At 36.1% G+C, this 18,864-nt stretch overlaps 1 protein-coding gene across 1 annotated transcript in view; it reads right to left on the reverse strand.

The window, feature by feature from the left end:
- Window positions 1–18,611, reverse strand: part of RFX6 (regulatory factor X6) — a 56,477-nt gene extending 37,866 nt beyond the window's left edge. Inside the window, exons 1-5 of the mRNA XM_060168417.1 lie at window positions 18,389–18,611; window positions 17,966–18,122; window positions 14,978–15,101; window positions 13,239–13,300; window positions 1,274–1,351 (exon numbers count right to left, since the gene is read on the reverse strand). Of these exons, the coding sequence (XP_060024400.1) occupies window positions 1,274–1,351; window positions 13,239–13,300; window positions 14,978–15,101; window positions 17,966–18,122; window positions 18,389–18,611 (644 nt within the window). The remainder of the gene's footprint in view (window positions 1–1,273; window positions 1,352–13,238; window positions 13,301–14,977; window positions 15,102–17,965; window positions 18,123–18,388) is intronic.
- Window positions 18,612–18,864: the final 253 nt, after the last annotated feature.

Raw genomic sequence — 18,864 nt, forward strand, 5'->3', positions numbered from 1 at the left:
CCTACAAAAGTAGTAACTTTATATCACGATCAGTGAAATAAATCTGGAGAAATTTGTTTGATTTTCAAAGGGACCCAAGCATCTTTCTCAACTTACTAACAAAATAAGTCTATTACGGGAAAGTTAAATAAAGGATATTTAGGGAAGTCAGGTAAGATCTGAGGCAATCAAAGCACACTTGATATTAAATATTTGTGCATTCTGGCCTGTATTTTCACTTCACAGTGAGTAGTGGTTAGTAAGCTGCCGTTATATTGTTTGTAATATCTGAGTTCATCTTTGTATGACTCGGGTGACTAAAATTATTTTTTTTTCCACAAGATACCTTACTTTTAACACTAATTCATTCTTTTGAGAGCAGTTCTTGGGGAATCGTGCCATAAAGCAATCTCAGATGCAGATTTAATCATTTGGAGCTCCAGTATTCTAAAAAATAATAATTGCATATTATCACTAGTTTCATTAGATGTCCCCTTACTTGTTAATAACCTCTGCCTGATAGTTGATGACAGATTAGAGCAATATGTTCTTTTTTTTTTTTTTTTTCTTTTTTTGCGGTACACGGGCCTCTCACTGTTGTGGCCTCTCCCGTTGCGGAGCACAGTCTCCGGACGCGCAGGCTCAGTGGCCATAGGCTCACAGGCCCAGCCACTCCGTGGCATGTAGGATCTTCCCGGACCGGGGCACGAACCCGTGTCCCCTGCATCGGCAGGCGGACTCTCAACCACTGCGCCACCAGGGAAGCCCGAGCTATAGGTTCTTTATATTCATTTGTGTTTTTTCTTTCACAGAGACTCAGTAGCTTAGGTCAGTAGCTTTATCTTACTAAGGTAAGCTGGTATATCAAAATATATGTGATTAGAGATGATTATAATAAACTTTTCATCTTTGTAAGATACTGGCCAAGCACATAGATCCTTAAAACAGGTTATCTCTTAGAAAAAAAAATTAAATTTTCTGCCTTTATTTTGTTGAATCTAGCTTGAAAACAGATTCAGCCTTATAAGTAAATACTAATTTGAAAGCAATTCTGCTTCCCTGATTTCTCTTTTACATCTCTCTGGGATCCCTGGTTCACCATTAATTTCTTATTAATGATTGCAAAGTATATTAATTGCCCAGTCATTGTAAATGTCCATACAAAGTTAAAATTAAGGTTTGATGCTTAAAGGAAAATATCTCAATAAGCAAAATTAGTAAGTCATTTTATTCAATAAATATTATACATATTTAAAGACATACAGAACTTATCTTGAAGATAATCGAACTCTACCTTGTCAGGCCTTTTCCAGAATAAACGGAGTGGTAATATGCACTGCTCTCTTTTATGCCAATCCCATAATAATGATACCTAGAGCAAGAACAGGAACCAGCTCTGCGTTAATGTAGTTTTTTGAAGGGGAAAAAAGAGACTAAAGTAGAATTGAAGTAAACCACAAGTAAGAACTGCAACCTCTTGGTCTGCATCTTCCTTTCCTGATTAAGTAATATCTTAATGTGTTTAATCCTTCTTTAATGGTAACTAATTCTACTTACGGTCATATTTCTGGCTCTAAGCTTGAAAAAGACAGGAGAATTGCCTACTGCTAACCCCCCTCAAACCTCTAAAACATTAGGTTTCAAAGACAAACAAACAAAAAAAATTATAATTGCAGGCATTTAACTGCAGGCACTTAAATTTGTAAATGTAGACATTGGCTCTAAGTATATCAAGCGTATCTATCTGCAGACTGCTTGGTTCAATTTGAATGTGGTCAACTGAATAAGAAAATGGTGGGTTTTCTTTGTAGTACATCTATTGAATGGAGAAAAGAGTATAACATTATGTGTGGGAAAGACGTTGATGTCATGCATAGGAATATGTATGAAGCATCTGACCCTTTGAAAGTTATTTTCCTCATGAGGTATGAGAAGCCCAAGTCACTGTCATTTTCACTTCAAACTTTTGTGCAACAATGGGGAAAAAAACATCTCTGTGATGAATCAATGGAAATATGAAACATGGACTGTAACAGTGTTATGAATAATTTGTTATAAATGTATCTATGGATCCTGAGCCACAGGCAAATGTAGCATCTCTCAAGTTGTACCTCATTCTCCAAAACTGCAGACCCCAGACTTACTCCACGCCCAAGTACAAAGGCTACACATGTGACACAACCGCTAGTCAAAGACTGGGTATTTAGTGAGGGTGACCAAAGCCTGCTAATTTCTGCCTTTACGCTTCTTTCCCCTCTCTGCGCACCACGCAGCACCATTACCTATTTGGTTATTTACCATTTCAATCTGCATTCATCTAAGATCAGGGAAGGAATGAAATAAAAGAATAAGGGGGTTTCCAGTAGACTTCAGTGTAACCATATTTAAAACTTCATTTCTTAGCATCACCATCTGAGTTTTAAGTGGACAGGACAATGAAGGATCTACGCTTCAAGGCCCCTTTGCTGACCTCAGTAATAAAGAAGGGACTTGTCAGAGCAACTCTACCCCTAAATGTTTTCAAGGCTCAAGACGAGAGTACAAATGGAGGCCCACATACCTTATGCCTAATTACTTAAAATATATAAATCAAGCGAACACATTGTGAAATAAAATGTCTCTGTCCTCCTATCTTGACAATGTACCTCCATAATGATCTAGTAGGTAATTCTGAGCTTAGAATGCCTAGACTCCTGGAGTTCCATGAGGAAACATGGTGGTGGGAGGAGAGCTGCTCCCAGCTCCCTTATCTCCCCAGCCTCTGCTGCTTTGTGCACTGTGAGGGGCCTCTTGAGAACACTCCAGCCTCCATGTCCAAGATCCACTCTCACACACACCCCAGACAGCTGCCCCCTGGGGGAGGCACCCATCTGGTCTATGTCTCCTGAGGATGGATGAGGGAAGAGGCCCACTTCGGCCCAGGAGGCAGGCCTGAGACTGTTTGGAATTCTTGGGCCCCACGGACCTGAAATGTGAGCTTGAAGGGGGATGCAGTCTCGGGGCACACATTCACTCAGGCAATGGACTCCTTGTCTCCTGGGAAGGAGATCAGCTGGAGGAGGGGAGGAACAGAGCCCTCTATAAGTATGAGTCCCAGAGATGGCTTCTCTCCCATTAGGTTCTAAGGGCAGAGGAGTTGCCTCTAATGACCCTGGGCCATTTGAGATGGAGAAGAAAGAGTTTTTAAATATGAAAAATTTATACATATTATAATAAGAAATGTTTCAGAAAGGGCTGTTATGTTTGAGAAACAGTAATGGAGGGTGATCATGGTAGTGAAGGTATTTTATGAGTGTGGCAGACTGGGAACAAGTTTTCAAATCCTCAGTTTTGGTAGAAGGACAATAGCAGTCTGTTAACCTGAACAGAAGAAACTCCATATTTACAGTAAGAAAATACTCCTCCGGTAGATAAGGGAAAAGAACCTCTACAGTATATTGGAACAAAGGGAGAAATGAAGGAAATATGAAACTTAAGCAAAGGACATTACAAAAGGCAGCTATATTAATAGAAATTGATAAGGTAAATACCTAAAACCATAACAAATGAACAGATTTAGATGATATTCAGCCAAGCCTATTAGGATTAGTGAGTGAACATGAGTCTGAAATAAGTATAACTACTTTTCTTTATTAGATTTTAGAACTAATATACCAAAGAAAATGTCTTTGCATTAGAAGAAATGAAGCAAGAGATGCTTGAGGACAAGAGCATCTATTACAATGGAAATATATTGCAATTTCATGGTCGTTTGCAAAGCTTGCTGTTTGTTCTGTGGATGCTACAGTTCAAATAACTTCATTCTAGCCACTTGCTAAAGCAATACATGTTAAGCATTGCTTTAAAAGTTGATAAATCTTCTTTTACTATAACTTTGATCTTCTTGTTTCTCATCTATAATCCTTGTCTCAACAGGTAAATAATATTATACCATGGTAAAGTGGTTTGCCATGCAGATTGAGAAGAAACTACATTGCCTTCACGGGTGGTAGACAAAAATCACAAGACAAATCAAAAGGATAACTGTGCGTTCAACAAATATTAGATGGCACACTAATCCTGACCACTGTGAGAGCTGTCAATACAATGATTAAAAACCGACACGGATGACCGAGCCAGGAACATATATGCTTCTGAATTCCACCCTAGTCCATGGTTTCCTGAGCCAGACTGCCTGCGAGTCACAGAACAGTGACCACATTGAGTAGCCCTGAGGCGAATTTTACTTCCATTTTAAAAAAATCACTTGATGAACACTTTTTGTAAAAATGGCAACATCCTTTAGGACCCAATAAATGCTGAGTAACATGGATTTGTAATTCTTTTCTTACTTAGAATTTTTAAGGAAAGGATATTTTTATTACACAATTCATTTGTTCCTGATTTTTATAAAACAACTGTATTATTTTGCTTCCTCCTTTCTAATCATTAGGGCAGAATATCTTTAAAAATAGAAGTACTTAATACCTCCACTTACATTTACAGTCAAGATTTTACATCTAAAAAAAAAAAATCTTTTAAGTAATGTGTTTTATTTGTAGGTCAAATGTAAATGACACCATCAACCAGATACACACTGACACCCAAGGAAGGTAACTTGGTCAGCTACATTCCACTGTACAAATGAGAAGCAGCATGTCCTTTTCTCATTAGCAATGCCTCATAATTTAGACGTGTTGATGTAGCTGAGCATGTTATATCAATACAATCTTATAATTACGCTGGCCCACAGGGAACGAGTGAAAAAGTGAACTCTTTCCTTCAAACATGTATTTAATGCTTATTGTGTGCTACGTGCTGAGCACGTAGAAAGAGACAGATGAGGGTGTCTGCCCTGGAGGAGTTGATAGTCTTGTGGGGGAAAAAAGCATGCAAAGAAAGAACTGCAATACAAAATTAATATGTGCTAAAATTGAAGCAGGTGATAGTAGGTACTAATAGAAATAGTTACCATTAATTGAGCAACTATTACATGTAAAAAATTTTACGTATACTTCATCTCAAATTTCCACAGCAGCCTGCAAGTGAAGTAATATCTCCATTTCAAAGCAAAGTTCAAAAAAGTTTATGTGATTTGTTTGGAAAAAATATGTGAAAAGTTATAGGTTTGAAGACAAAATTCAAACCCAAAGCTCCACAGAGCACTCTTTGTTTCAATAGACTATACTCAAGATGCAAAATATATATGTATATATAATTTTGTATCTCAGTTTTATTTATACTTAGAAGTTCTTAAATGAAATATAGCTTGAATATGCTTGCACTCAGCATATACACTCTCTCTTCAACTTTAGCATGAATCTTTAAGAATTGATAACTAACTTGAATCATTAAGAACTATACCATTGATCTGAATGTTTCATATTTGAAATTCCATATATAAACAGACTCCCTCTAGAATATAAGCTCCCTATAGTAGGAGCTCAATAAACATTTGTTGAATAAATAAATTTATAATATGAAAAAAGTTAAAAATAACAATGTGTCATAAAGAAAATTTTATAAGCAGGAATTTTTAATAAAGGGCATGCATATAGTGTCATATACTTAAACATAGTACAATTTAAAATCTGGTAGAGATTAAAAAGACTCTTGTCTAATGTGATGTAAGGAAATCTACTAATTCCTTTAACTCTACCACTAGTACTGTGTAAACTTATCTATTTCTATCAGTTACTTGCCCTCCATAAATAACGCATGCCTTCCTCACTGTGTGCCTTTACTTTGTTGAGCTCTGTTGGGAATGCCCTTCTTCCTGCACGTCCCCATTTCTTATCTGTGCCTCAAGGCACAGCTTCAACACATGAAGCTTTGCCTGGTCTCTTAGGCAAAATTAATTTCTCTGTCCTTTGAACTCCTCTCTTGGTCAGTTATCCCATGGAGCTTTGCATCTCGTACCAATGGTATATGTATACACGGCTTACCTCCCCTACTAACCTATAAGACTTGGAGGAAGGGAATTTCATCTTCCCCTTCATTGTGTTCCCCCTTAGAAATTACTGTAAAGAAAAATCCTTATTTATTGGACCAGTCAATGTGTTCTGCTAGAAATCTGGAAACTGATAAAACACAAATTCTCTTAAAGCCAGTTGTTTTCAATAACTGCTTCCTAGGACTGTGCCTTTCCAGGTACTGGTAAAATATTGGCGTTGAACAAAAGTTGTATCCCTAAACAATGTATATAAAGGACATGCAATCAGCGTATTTAGATGGAAAGACTAGAAATTGCTGGAAATACAAATCTCAATATTTTGCAATGACCATTGTAATGCTTTAGCACATTTCATATCCAGTTTCTTCTGGAGCCAATAAAATAATCTTCCCCTTTAATCTTCCTTCTAGTCTAACTAGGAACATGTTATCGTCTGTCTGAGTGATGATTTAGTGTCTTTGAGAAGAGATAATAAATGAGCAGCTCTCTGTCTTCCTAACAGCTGAAGATAAACCTCATAAAACTGGGGAGAGTAATTTCATACAAAGTATACATGGATTTTTCATCTCACTTGCAACATATTATATCACTACTTTGTTGTTAATATATTACCCTAAAATAAATCTTGCTAGGAAATATTTGCCAGAAATATTCTAGCATAACAAGAATATATACAGGTAAATGTTGAATAAAAAGTGAGGTTTGCCTCACTGTGGGCTAACTAGTTTTTAAAATTTATATACCAAAAAAAAAAAAAAAATTTATATACCAATAGCTAATGTCTATCCTGTAGGTTACTCTGAATAAAGATTCCCAAACATTTCACAGTTCTTTCTCCCTATGTGATTTTTATTTTAAAAGATATATGATAACTGCTTAAAAATCCTAGATATGATTAGCTAATTTCTCTAAGAAAATGTTTGCATAATACAAGTAGTCTTTGTGATTATCTAACAAAATTGTCTTCATTCATTAGCATCAACTGTCCTTAGCCTTGTATCAAGTGACAGATATCATTTACATTTTAGGAATAAAGAAGAATAATTAATTAATTTTTATGCCCACATTTTAAAGTGAATGTGTTATATTTTAATAGGACAAATGAAATTATTGCTCCTCTTTTTAGTACTAAAGTATTTACCTTGTGTCTAATACTTTTCTCATTTGCTGATCAATTTATACCTGCACCTATATTTCTTCTTTTCCATTTTGTCATTATATAGAATTCCTGAAACATATGTTCCCACTGAGCTAGTAGCCCTGATGTTAGTTTACATTATACAAATGATAACTGATAAGGAAATGATGGGATTAAGTTGTTCAGGGAGTTGCAATAACTTACTATGATAAGAGCAGCTGCCATATCAGTTTTATTAACCCACTAAATCACTACTAATAAATAAGATAATAGCTTTTATCCGTCATGTCTGAAAACCAAGATTTGACTGATCAAAGTCTACAAGAAATTAAAATGTAACTTCAAATCAAACAGTTTACTGTGTGCATGAAATCTCATGAAATCTAATTGGTGGGCTCAACTGTGTTCTCCCTTACCCTGCTGAGCCATTTTGAGCAAGGGTGGGACGTGGCCTCTTTTGCTAATCATTGTATCTTTAGGACCTAGTCAGCACCAGGACACGAAAAGTGTTTACTAAATAAATGAATATTGATAATGAAATTGTTTTGACAGCATGTACCCTATCTTACTATTGTTTGCACCTCAAAAACTCTTTGGCACCATGCTTTGTCATCAATATAAATATGAATGGATTGATGATCCTTGCTATAATACATTCATAACATAAAATAGGCAAGAATTACTTTTCATTAGATACTCTTTGTACCTATAGAATTTTGATTCATTTTTATTTATTCAAAATCTAAATTTAAAAATTTTGGGACTTCCCTGGTGGCACAGTGGTTAAGAATCTGCCTGCCAACGCTGGGGACACGGGTTCAAGCCCTGATCCGGAAAGATCCCATGTGCCGCAGAGCAACTAAGCCCATGTGCCACAACTACAGAGCCTGTGCTCTACAGCCTGTGAGCCACAACTACTGAGCCTGGGTGCCACAACTACTGAAGCCCACGCGCCTAGAGCCCTTGCTCCACAACAAAGAAAAGCCACAGCAATGAGAAGCCCAAGCACTGCAATGGCCCCCGTGATGCAACTAGAGAAAGCCCGCGCAGAGCAACGAAGACCCAACACAGCCAAAAATTAAAAAATAAATAAATAAATTTATTTAAAAAAATTTTGCACAGGAAGAAAAAAAATTATTAGCATTGGTGGTAAATCAAAGAGAAGAAAAGAAAAACACAAAAGCAAAGTCAGTTTTTATCTTGGTTTTCAGAACATGCAGAATCTGCCATTGGGATTGTTGGTTTTCTTGGCAGGGAGGGGAAGGTAAGAGAAAATGAAGGGATGGAGCGCAGAGCTTATTATTTATTTATAAATTAATTAATACCAAATTTATTCATATATTAGAAATAATTCAATAGATATTTAGTGATAGTATGTTTTGGGCACTACGACAATACAAAGTTTTACAAAATTACTAGGAAAATTGGGAGAAATTATAAATTCCTGTTTCTGCAAAATATGCTTACTTCTTCATTTATATTTCTATATCATCAATTGTTCATATTTCCATATACATAAAAATGTTTTTCAAATGTAAATTTTTAAATATTAAACATCCAATAGAAATGATGATTGTGAAGATAATATACCAACACAGAGAACATTTTGGACAAAAATTAAAAGCAGAAAGCAAAATTGTGTTTGTGCTACAAATTTGCTTTTATAGAAAACATAAATATCTCTAAACAAATATAAAATAATTTAAAATGCCTTATGATTGATGCTTGAGAAATGTTGTTAGCTCTCTGAAGAAGAATCTAATATATTAATTAACATTTAAAACTGTTAGATCAGAAAAAATAAATAAGGAACCTCCGTACTGTTTTCCATAGTGGCTGTATCAATTTACATTCCCACCAACAGTGCAAGAGGGTTCCCTTTTCTCCACACTCTCTCCAGCATTTATTGTTTGTAGATTTTTTTTTTTTTTTTTTGTGGTACGCGGGCCTCTCACTGTTGTGGCCTCTCCCGTTGCGGAGCACAGGCTCCGGACGCGCAGGCCCAGTGGCCATGGCTCACGGGCCCAGCCACTCCGCGGCATGTGGGATCTTTCCAGACCGGGGCACGAACCCGTGTCCCCTGCATCGGCAGGCGGACTCTCAACCACTGCGCCACCAGGGAAGCCCTGTTTGTAGATTTTTTGATGATGGCCATTGTGACCGGTGTGAGATGATATCTCATTGTAGTTTTGATTTGCATTTCTCTAATGATTAGTGATGTTGAGCATTCTTTCATGTGTTTGCTGGCAACCTGTATATCTTCTTTGGAGAAATGTCTATTTAGGTCTTCTGCCCATTTTTGGATTGGGTTGTTTGTTTTTTTGATATTGAGCTGCATGAGTTGCTTGTATGTTTTGCAGATTAATGGAACGAAATGGAGTTATTTGTAGTGATGTGGATGGACCTAGAGTCTGTCATACAGAGTGAAGTAAGTCAGAAAGAGAAAAACAAATACCGTATGCTAACACATATATATGGAATCTAAAAAAAAAAGAAAAGAAAAAGAAAATGGTCAGAAGAACCTAGGGGCTAGACGGGAATAAAGATGCAGACCTACTAGAGAATGGACTTGAGGATATGGGGAGGGGGAAGCGTAAGCTGTGACAAAGTGAGAGAGTGGCATGGACATATATACACTACCAAATGTAAAATACTTAGCTAGTGGGAAGCAGCCACATAGCACAGGGAGATCAGCTCAGTGCTTTGTGACCACCTAGAGGGGTGGGATAGGGAGGGTGGGAGGGAGGGAGACGCAAGAGGGAAGAGATATGGGAACATATGTATATGTATAACTGATTCACTTTGTTATAAAGCAGAAACTGACACGCCATTGTAAAGCAATTGCACTCTAATAAAGATGTTAAAAAAAAAGAAAAAATAAATAAAATTTATACCTCAAAAACTCAAAAGTTCAATTAAACAATATTTTGTTGATATGACTGATATGGGAAAGAAGAAGCTTTATCAGGTGACAAAGCACAAACCTTAGAGCCAGATAAACCTTGATCTAAATGCCAACATTGTTATTTTATAGTATCTGTGTGGCCTTGAGCAAGTCAGTGATCTTTGAACTGCAGTTTCCTCCTTTGTAAAACACAGTAATTCCAATCTTGTATTGTCATTGTGAGGATTAGAGAGTGTGTGTGTCTGTGTGCATGTGTGTGTGTGTGCTGTTCAGTAAATAATAACTTTTAATTGCATTGCTGATTTTTGGATGTATTGTGAATATATTATTAATTTTATATTATTATTAATAATTTCATTACTATTAAGGATAGTGAGGTTGAAAGCATATTCATGTCTCCATTCATTCCTGTACTTTTCCATTTAATTCTCACACCAAACCTGTAGATAATGGCATATCCAACTTATTGATGAAAAGCTGAACAGCTCATCTAGTTGTATATGGGAATATGGGATTAAAGCTCAGATTTGTCCAATTTTAAGCCTCATACTCCTAACCACCAGGCAACTCTGCCTTTTGATATATTATCTTCCAAGATAAAAAAATCTAAGGGTATTTCTTGGAAATAGAGTCAGGAAAAGTATCTCGCTAAGTATAATTACATCAGAATATTAACAAGGACAAAATACACAAACTCTACATCTTGCCATATCTTTCAAAATACTTAGTTTACATATAGAAATAAATTTTCCCCATGATACGAAAATACCAAAATATAATATGCAAGTTATAAAAAGCAAATGGCACAACAGGTAAGTAGGAAAAAATTCAAATTGTTAATGCTATGCTCTTGGGCATCTGTTCTCAGATATCAAACAAATTGCCTGAAGTCACTACATATAGTTACAACATAAACCTACACACTGGAGCCTCATTGTGTCACAATGGACAAGGTTAATGATTCATCCCTAATCCTAAAGCCTCCTTCTAGGATTAATTGACTTTCTCTGCAGCCTGCCTGCCTGTCCTCTTGTAGATCCTGTGAAGAGGATTTCTCTGCATTGCTTTGCCTCTTTTTCCACCATCTAACTATCTCAAACACTATCTAATCTTTTCTCTACCTACACAAGTCAGTAGGAATCAATTCAGTAGAAATTAGGCAGTTAAACTGATTTGACTTTGAAAAAAAGCTGACTTGGTTAGAAGGAATGAGCCAATTTTGTCTTTTTCAATCTGGCATTTCATTTCTCAGGCCACAATACTATTCACATTAATAGGAATCAATTAAATAGATATAAATTGATAATCTATTATGTAGCAGACCACAGAAATAGTATGGAAATGGGCGAGACAAAGTCTCTGTCCTCAAAATACCACCTTTTAAGGGGAGGAGATAAGTTAATTTCGCATTAGGGTAGGTATCAAAAACTGCTATGAGGGTGCAAAGAAAAGCCTACAAAACATCAAGAGGCTAAGAAAAGATTCAAAAGAAGAGGAAGTTCAGGAGACATTCTTTTAAATGGATAGGATTTCAACACACCTCTAGGGGAAAGGGCATTTTTCATGGAGGAAGACAGCATGAACAAAACAGTGGTGGTTGAGAGGGAAGCAAAGGGGACTGGGCAATAAATTGGTGACAGCATAGGCTGCATGCTGAAAAGTGAGAAGTAGATAATAAGGTAAGAAAATGGTTTGGGACTAAATCATAATGGACCTTGAATGTCAAGGTGAGAAAAGTTTGTTATGAGCAGGCGAAAATGTCTGAGGATGACAGAGAAATGATTGAACTTCAGAAGGTCAGTTTGGAAGAATGGTATTGAACAGACTAAAAAGACAGAGTCAAGGCCAGTTTTTGAAAGTGAGAATGGAGAGAGAGATTCAAGAGAATTCATAATAAATTAGGATCTATTCTTTTGGCAAGTGACTGAGCCAAAAGACTGAGCTAGCCAATAGGATAACCACAAGTTACATGTGGGTATTAAGCATCTGAAATGTGACCAGTCTGAATTGTGATGTGCTGTAGGTATAAAATACACACAGGATCTCAAACACTTGGTAGGAAAGAAAGAATGTAAAATATCTCATTAATAATTTTAATTTTTATTATATGGTTAAACGATCATGTTTGGGATATGTTGGATTAAATAAAACTTAGTAAAATCAGTTTCATCTGTTCCATCTTACTTTTTTAATATGGCTACTAGAAATTTTTGATTTAAATATGTGGTCACATTATATTTCTTTGAACAATGCTGAACTGGATGTTAGAGCTGAAGGAGACACTGGACAAACTGGAAAATAAGTGGCAGAAGAGGGAAGAGGACTTGGTAGTGTTGCAACAGAGAAGCTGTAGGGGAAGTTTTATGCATTTATTTGTTTTAAGAAGACATTATCAACAGGTTCAAATGCTAGACAGGTGCCTAGGAAGATCAGTGACAGTAAAAATAAGCCATTGAGTTTTTGCCCAGGTAAAGAAATGGACAGGACAGAGGCATGTGATCAGTGCTAAGGCAAGTGAGCAGATAGCTACTCTCAAGAAATAGCAGAGAGAAGAAAAATAACAGAGCAATAACAAAGAGTATAGCAGGTTTGAGACGATTTTATTTTATCAACACAGAAGAGATCTGGATATGTTTGTAGACAGAAAGAAAGGAACAACTAAAAACACACTGGACAGAAGAAATAATGGGTGAACATGAACCTGTAACTGGGGTTTCTACAGGGGTCGCCCCAAGAGATAAGTAAAGCTAAAGTTATCAAGGGAGAGAATTCATGACTGCTTATTTTATATTTATATTTCCATTAAGTCATATGGGCATGGCATTTGTCTTGAAGGGAAAAGAGGGGAATATAAAGAAATTATTCTCTGGGAAAGAAAACCAGAGGAAGAACCTGGACCATGTTCAACCCCTGGCTTTGGCTTTGCTCTTTGGAAGTGTTGTGGATTCCATTTGGTCACTTATGTAGCCATATGTATTTCCCTTTCATGACACTGGTACCTTCAGTCGTGGCTTTAAGATTATAAAAATGATTCATTTAGATTATTTCATCAGAAAAAATAATATATTATGATTTTTCTGTGTAAGTTTTGCTTTTTAAACATTATTTTAAAATCCACTTATTTTTCTTTTTAGGTCTTAGAGTTGGTAAAAGTCTGCTTTATTAAGAAGAGAATACCTAGCTCTATTCACTGATAAAGACAATACTTGTTTCACATTGCATTAGTCCTCATATACAATGCATCATATGTACAGATCTGAAATGTGCTCATCCATGTGCCTTACTTTGAATGGCCTCTTGTTCCAAGCCGCCGAGTCGTCAAGAGGGGAAATTTTTGACGAATTGTCTAAAAAGAAAGTCAATTGCTTTAGTTTTTAGAAAGTGTGTGTTTCTGTTGCAAGCCTCTCATATTCAATTAATTCTAGAAAGCAAATGTTGAACTTTGAGTAAATATTTAGTCTGGAAAAAATAATATCATACACATATTGATACATAATGACACCTCAGCAAAGGGAGGGAGGTGCTTTTTTGATGACATTGTTCTACTGCCCTTTTCTCGATGTCCAAAGCAGATCATACCAATATCTGCTCTTGCTTGATGTTACTGCCAAAGCAATTATTACTTCATGTATGTGCTTTGTGGGAAGATTTGGGTTTCTTTATAGTAATTCTTTGCAGAGATTTACCCACAATTAAGTATCTACCTCCAACCCTGAAAGGACATGGAAATTTTCTTTGCCTTGCCAGATCTTCAAAGCCGTGTTTGAAACTTTTTCTTTTCTACGTTCCTTTCTCTAAATTGCCTAAAAGTTAGCATTTGATTAAAGAACAAAAATCTCTTCTACATAAAACAGGGCTTTTAACCTGAATCTTAGGAGATCCATACATGATCTTCTAAAGGCTCCATGGCCAACTCTGTGTATTAATATGTGTTAATTTCTTGGGGACTGGCTCTGTAGTTTTTATCAGATTCTCAAGGTGTTTTATGGCTCCCCAAACAGTTAAGAATGACTGCCATAAGGGGCACTAATAAAATATTAAAGCTAAAATGCAGCCTCCTCATTTTACAGAATGAGTGAACTGAGTTTTGAGGAAGTTTAGTGCTTTTCAGGTCTTGCAACAAATTAGAGTCTAGGCTAGCACCTAAATCACTGGATTACCATGCCCTTATCACACTGTCTCCTGTAAACGATAGGTTTTCAAAATAAATTAATAAATTATTTTAGTTAAAAAAAAACTGGGAAGCCAGACCATAGTAATCATTATTTTCTAGACAACGAGTCCCTCTACAGGTTAGAATTTGGATTTCAGTTTATAAGAGTTGCAATATTTGAGATCTAAGCTTCTTACAATTTTTCTGGGATATCCTTGGTTCTTAGATAATAGAGCAAGACAAGAATCTCAAAGAACAAGGCTCTCCCAAGAGATTGATATTGTTTCCTGATTCTTAAAATGAGATCAACATATGTAAGTAGAGTAATGTCAGCTATATAGATTCCCATCCTAACCACACAGGTTGGGTAAAAAGGAATGTTTTTAAATGAGAGAAATTTAACCAATCCCATCACGACATCTTGGAGTTTGGAGTGTAACTATACTTAGAACAAATGGAGAATTAGGAGAACTATTTATGAAATAGAATAAACACAGTCACCAATTACATTAACAAGATACTTGTCACCTCCACTTAATTCTGCTTCTCAACACAGGCCATACCATACTCTTCAATGTATCCACCTTTGAAAGGAAATATTATTGCTCAAATACAGCTTCCTTTAAGGTCACATTAAATCTTCTAATAGCCAGGGTTCTAATATTCAAAGCATATAGTAATTCAAGGTAAAACAAATAGTAGGTAACATCTAGGTTAAACATATAATAGTTCCAAAAACAGCCAAGAGATTTCATTTACAAAACAGATTCTTAATATTCTATAAGAAAATTTGAACAGATAAGTTTGTTTCCATACTGTCTGCGACACGACTTCAGTTGTAAGGTAGTATAGCCAATATGTGTTATTTACCTTCCCAAAGGTGGCTGCACAGGCTGGCTCCAGTTTCTCTTTCCGGCAGAAATCTAAATAGTGTGCATAAAGGATGCACCGTGGTAAGCAAACTCCTTCACATACAATGTAATTCTCTTCAAGCCTAAGAAAAAGGGCAAAGAATTAGGTCAAACCTTTTCTTTATTTCTGCTTTCCTTTCCCCTCTCACGTTGATTTAATGCTCCTTTTGAATACAGACTCTATACAAATGAGTTCTTGAGCAGGCATGAGTAGACTTCTTTTATTCTGGATAATATTAAAAATATGATCACAAGGATTAAAGTTAGAAGAGCAAGAACCCCAATGAACACCTGCTAGTGCAGTTAAAATACCATGGCGAAGACAAAACCACTCCTGTGTGGTCCACATCCCAATGAATAGGTCTCACTTCTGTGTAAGTCTTCCCTGTTCAACACGCTTTGCTCTGTGATAATCAAATATGAATAGTGAAATTGAAGGTGATGGTTTTTAAAAATAACATTCTCAACACTAAACATTCTCTTACTTCTGTGTAAGTCTTCCCTGTTCATCACACTTTGCTCTGTGCTAATCAAATATGAATAGTGAAATTGAACGTGATGGTTTTTAAAAATAACATTCTCAACACTAAAGGGCTGCCAGGCTTCAGGTTGGCAAATGTCTATAATCTCTTACTTTCTTTCACAAACTAGTTCCAAACACTGAATAGTTAGGGAAGCATGGTGATACATTTATTTGCAAAATACATAAGAGTAAATTAACTTCACTTAAGTTTGAAATGGTACCGATCTATTTCTATCTCTACACTTTTTACTGTAATCAGTACTTACAATTATCTAAAAGATCCTGTACACTTGAAACATATTGTTATTCTCTATAGATGCCTCTAAACATGACATATAAATTCAGCTCCATATTATAAACATAATTATATAAACTTTGAAAATTTAGAAGTAATTCCATTTAATTTGGATGCCTGCAATTGCAATTACACACAATTTATATAAATGTAATAAAATATATTTAAGTGTTATAAATATCTGAACAGCAATCAGAACATCAGAACTTGTAGATTCTACTCTCAACTTTTCTAACCTTTCAGTAGATGATATTGGCTAAAATTTACTTATACTCTTTTTATGTAGAGTAAAATCATAATTACTACTATACAAGAGCAATGCAATATAGAATATGCATTCAGATTAAAATTGAGTGAAACTCTTCTAAACTCTTTAGATCTCTGATTTAACATGTTCCCAAGGTGCATGAGATAAAAGCTACAGGACGTGTTTCCTAAGCAGGTAAAGTATCAGACATCCATTTTTCTATGACAAAGGAAAAAAATGAATCAAAACCCAATAAAATTTGCATACATAAAACCAAACACCTAGTTGATGGTGAAAATTGAAGTTAGGCAGATTTTTCACTTTAATTTTCAGTTCTACAGTTTAATATCCCCGCTATAATCTATAACCTTAAGGAAAAAATTATCAGAAGGTAAATAACTCACCTAGGCTATTTTTTTTTAAATTATGTAACACTTTTTTTTAAGAGAGAGTATGGAGAATTCAAACAAAATGACAACATTTTATAGTTTCAAAAAATATGAAAATTACTGAGAAATATTCAACTATTTAAAACTATATTTTAATGACACGTATATAATGCCCACTTTTTCACCTGGCTATTTTGATGGTGTAGGCATTATTTTTGTCTTCAAAATACTGAAAAATCCTATACATAAGTATAATGTTAATTTTGGGTATGTCTTTTTTCTTTAATTGTAATGCATTTACATTTATAAAATAAAAACCTAAGTTTGTTTCCATTCATTCAAGTTGAACTGAATAATGCAAGTGATCATTCAAAAGACCTTCATAATATATCTGAAGTCAAAACGTTTTAGCTCCAATTATCCTAAAAAAAATAGTGTGTCCTAAATATTTCAGATAATTAGCTCAACTATTTACTGCTCTAGTAGATCCTTAACCAGTAAATGTGATATCAACTTCAATAGTTAAACCATAATTTTAGAAAGATATTTAGTTTATATTTCAAATATTTGAAAGAGTTAAGGATATAATTACAAAAATTTACTACATGCAAATTGTAATTCAGTGTTTAAATAAAATAAGATGTGCTACTTTTTTTAAGATACTGTATTTTCTATTGTATTTTTCTAAGATTTAGATCACACTTTACATATAAACAGATCATGTAACTTATCAGCAAGTAGACATTTTTCCTTATTTGCGTCTTATTTGGAATTTGGAAGGAAATTTATAGTTCTATTTCTTCACACTACATAGAGAAGTATAATATTATGTTTTTACTTTAAATTTCTCTTCCTTTTAGAATATTATAAAATGTACTGTATATGTAGAGAGCCTACTGATAAACTCTTGGTTTTTAAAGATTTTCCACAAAATCCAATTAGTGATATTTCACTGTAATAAATCATATGTGAAAGGTAGTTGAACATTTATTTAAGTTAATAGCGTCATCTTAACTGATTTTTCTATGTCTTCTAGTTCAAACACATTTCATCTTATGGCCAATACACAATTTTGAATTTGCCCTCTACGGATAAAGGCACCGTTAAGATCCTTCCTCCTTTTAAGTTGTTTTTAAGAATCATGTTTTATAAACATAAAAATAACAAATATATAAGGAATGAATTGATTGCATGTTAAGCAAATAAGTAATAAAAAATTCATTATTGCTTACATTAGAAGAAATTATAGTTTTAGTCAATAATGAACAGAGTGATGGTTTTTATTTGTATTGCAGATCATTTTTCACCAGTACCAGAGTATGTCTCTATACCAAATATTCAGTGAAAACAATTTTTGGATGAATTTCTAATCGGTCTTTTAAACTTCTCCAAGAAAGTCTGAGGGAGAAGCAAATTGAGAAAAGCAAAGAATCTGAATATACTGACTTTAAAAATTCAACAGGTGCTTAAGGGTATCCTTGGGCGAGTCTTACCACTGCAGGGTGAGCTGAGTCTGCTTCTTTTTATCCTTCATAATCTGCGTGATGGTTTTCTTCTGAGAGAGGTGTGGATCGGTTGCTTTGGTTTTGCTGTCTTGATTGTCCGCAACCTCTTCTTCAGAGGAAAAGTTACCATTGCTTAAATGCATTTCTGATTGCAAGTTGAAAAGATGATAAAGAAAATCAGAATATACAATCAATTAATTAGCCTCTAAATGTATCTTGGCGTCAAACAGGGTGGCCTATGGGGTTCAGAGGAGAGCTATGCAAAATCCTTTCGACTTAATTTCTATTTAACAATCATTTTCCTAGGGGAAATACATGCGCGTTTGCGGTATGTTTCTTTTTATTATCGGATGCCCTGTAAAAAATACATCCGCGTCCCAATCACGTCCCGGGAGGGGGCAGAGCACTCACCGGCTTTAACTCCCACCGGCAGCTCCGGGTCGTCCCCTTTCTCCCCGCTGCCCAGCGCACCCCCGGGCTGCGCTTCAGCCGCCAGGTACACCCTTTCTTCGGGGAAAACGAGCAAACCCTTGCTCAGGAGCTGCACACAACACTCCTCCTGGACTTCGGGGGAAACCTGGGGAGAAGCCTGCACCTGCAGGAAGGCGTCTTCCAGCTCCGGGACCTTGGCCATCCTCCTGGCCACGGAGACTCGGGCAACCCGCCGCTCGACCGGCTCCCAGCGGAGCCCCGAGGCCGAGGCGGGGCGGGGCGGGGCGGGGCGGGGCTGGGGACCCGGGGCCGCTGGGGCGGGGACGGAGGCTGTGGCTCGGGATCCCCCGGGCGTCGCGGAGAAGGAAGGCCGCGCACAGGTACGGCTCGGACAGCCCTGGGAACTGGGTGGGCCGAGGCGGGACTGACTCTCTCCACCTGTCTGCCATCCTGGC

The sequence above is a fragment of the Lagenorhynchus albirostris genome, chromosome 12, assembly GCF_949774975.1.
Source record: "Lagenorhynchus albirostris chromosome 12, mLagAlb1.1, whole genome shotgun sequence".
NCBI lineage: Eukaryota > Metazoa > Chordata > Mammalia > Artiodactyla > Delphinidae > Lagenorhynchus > Lagenorhynchus albirostris.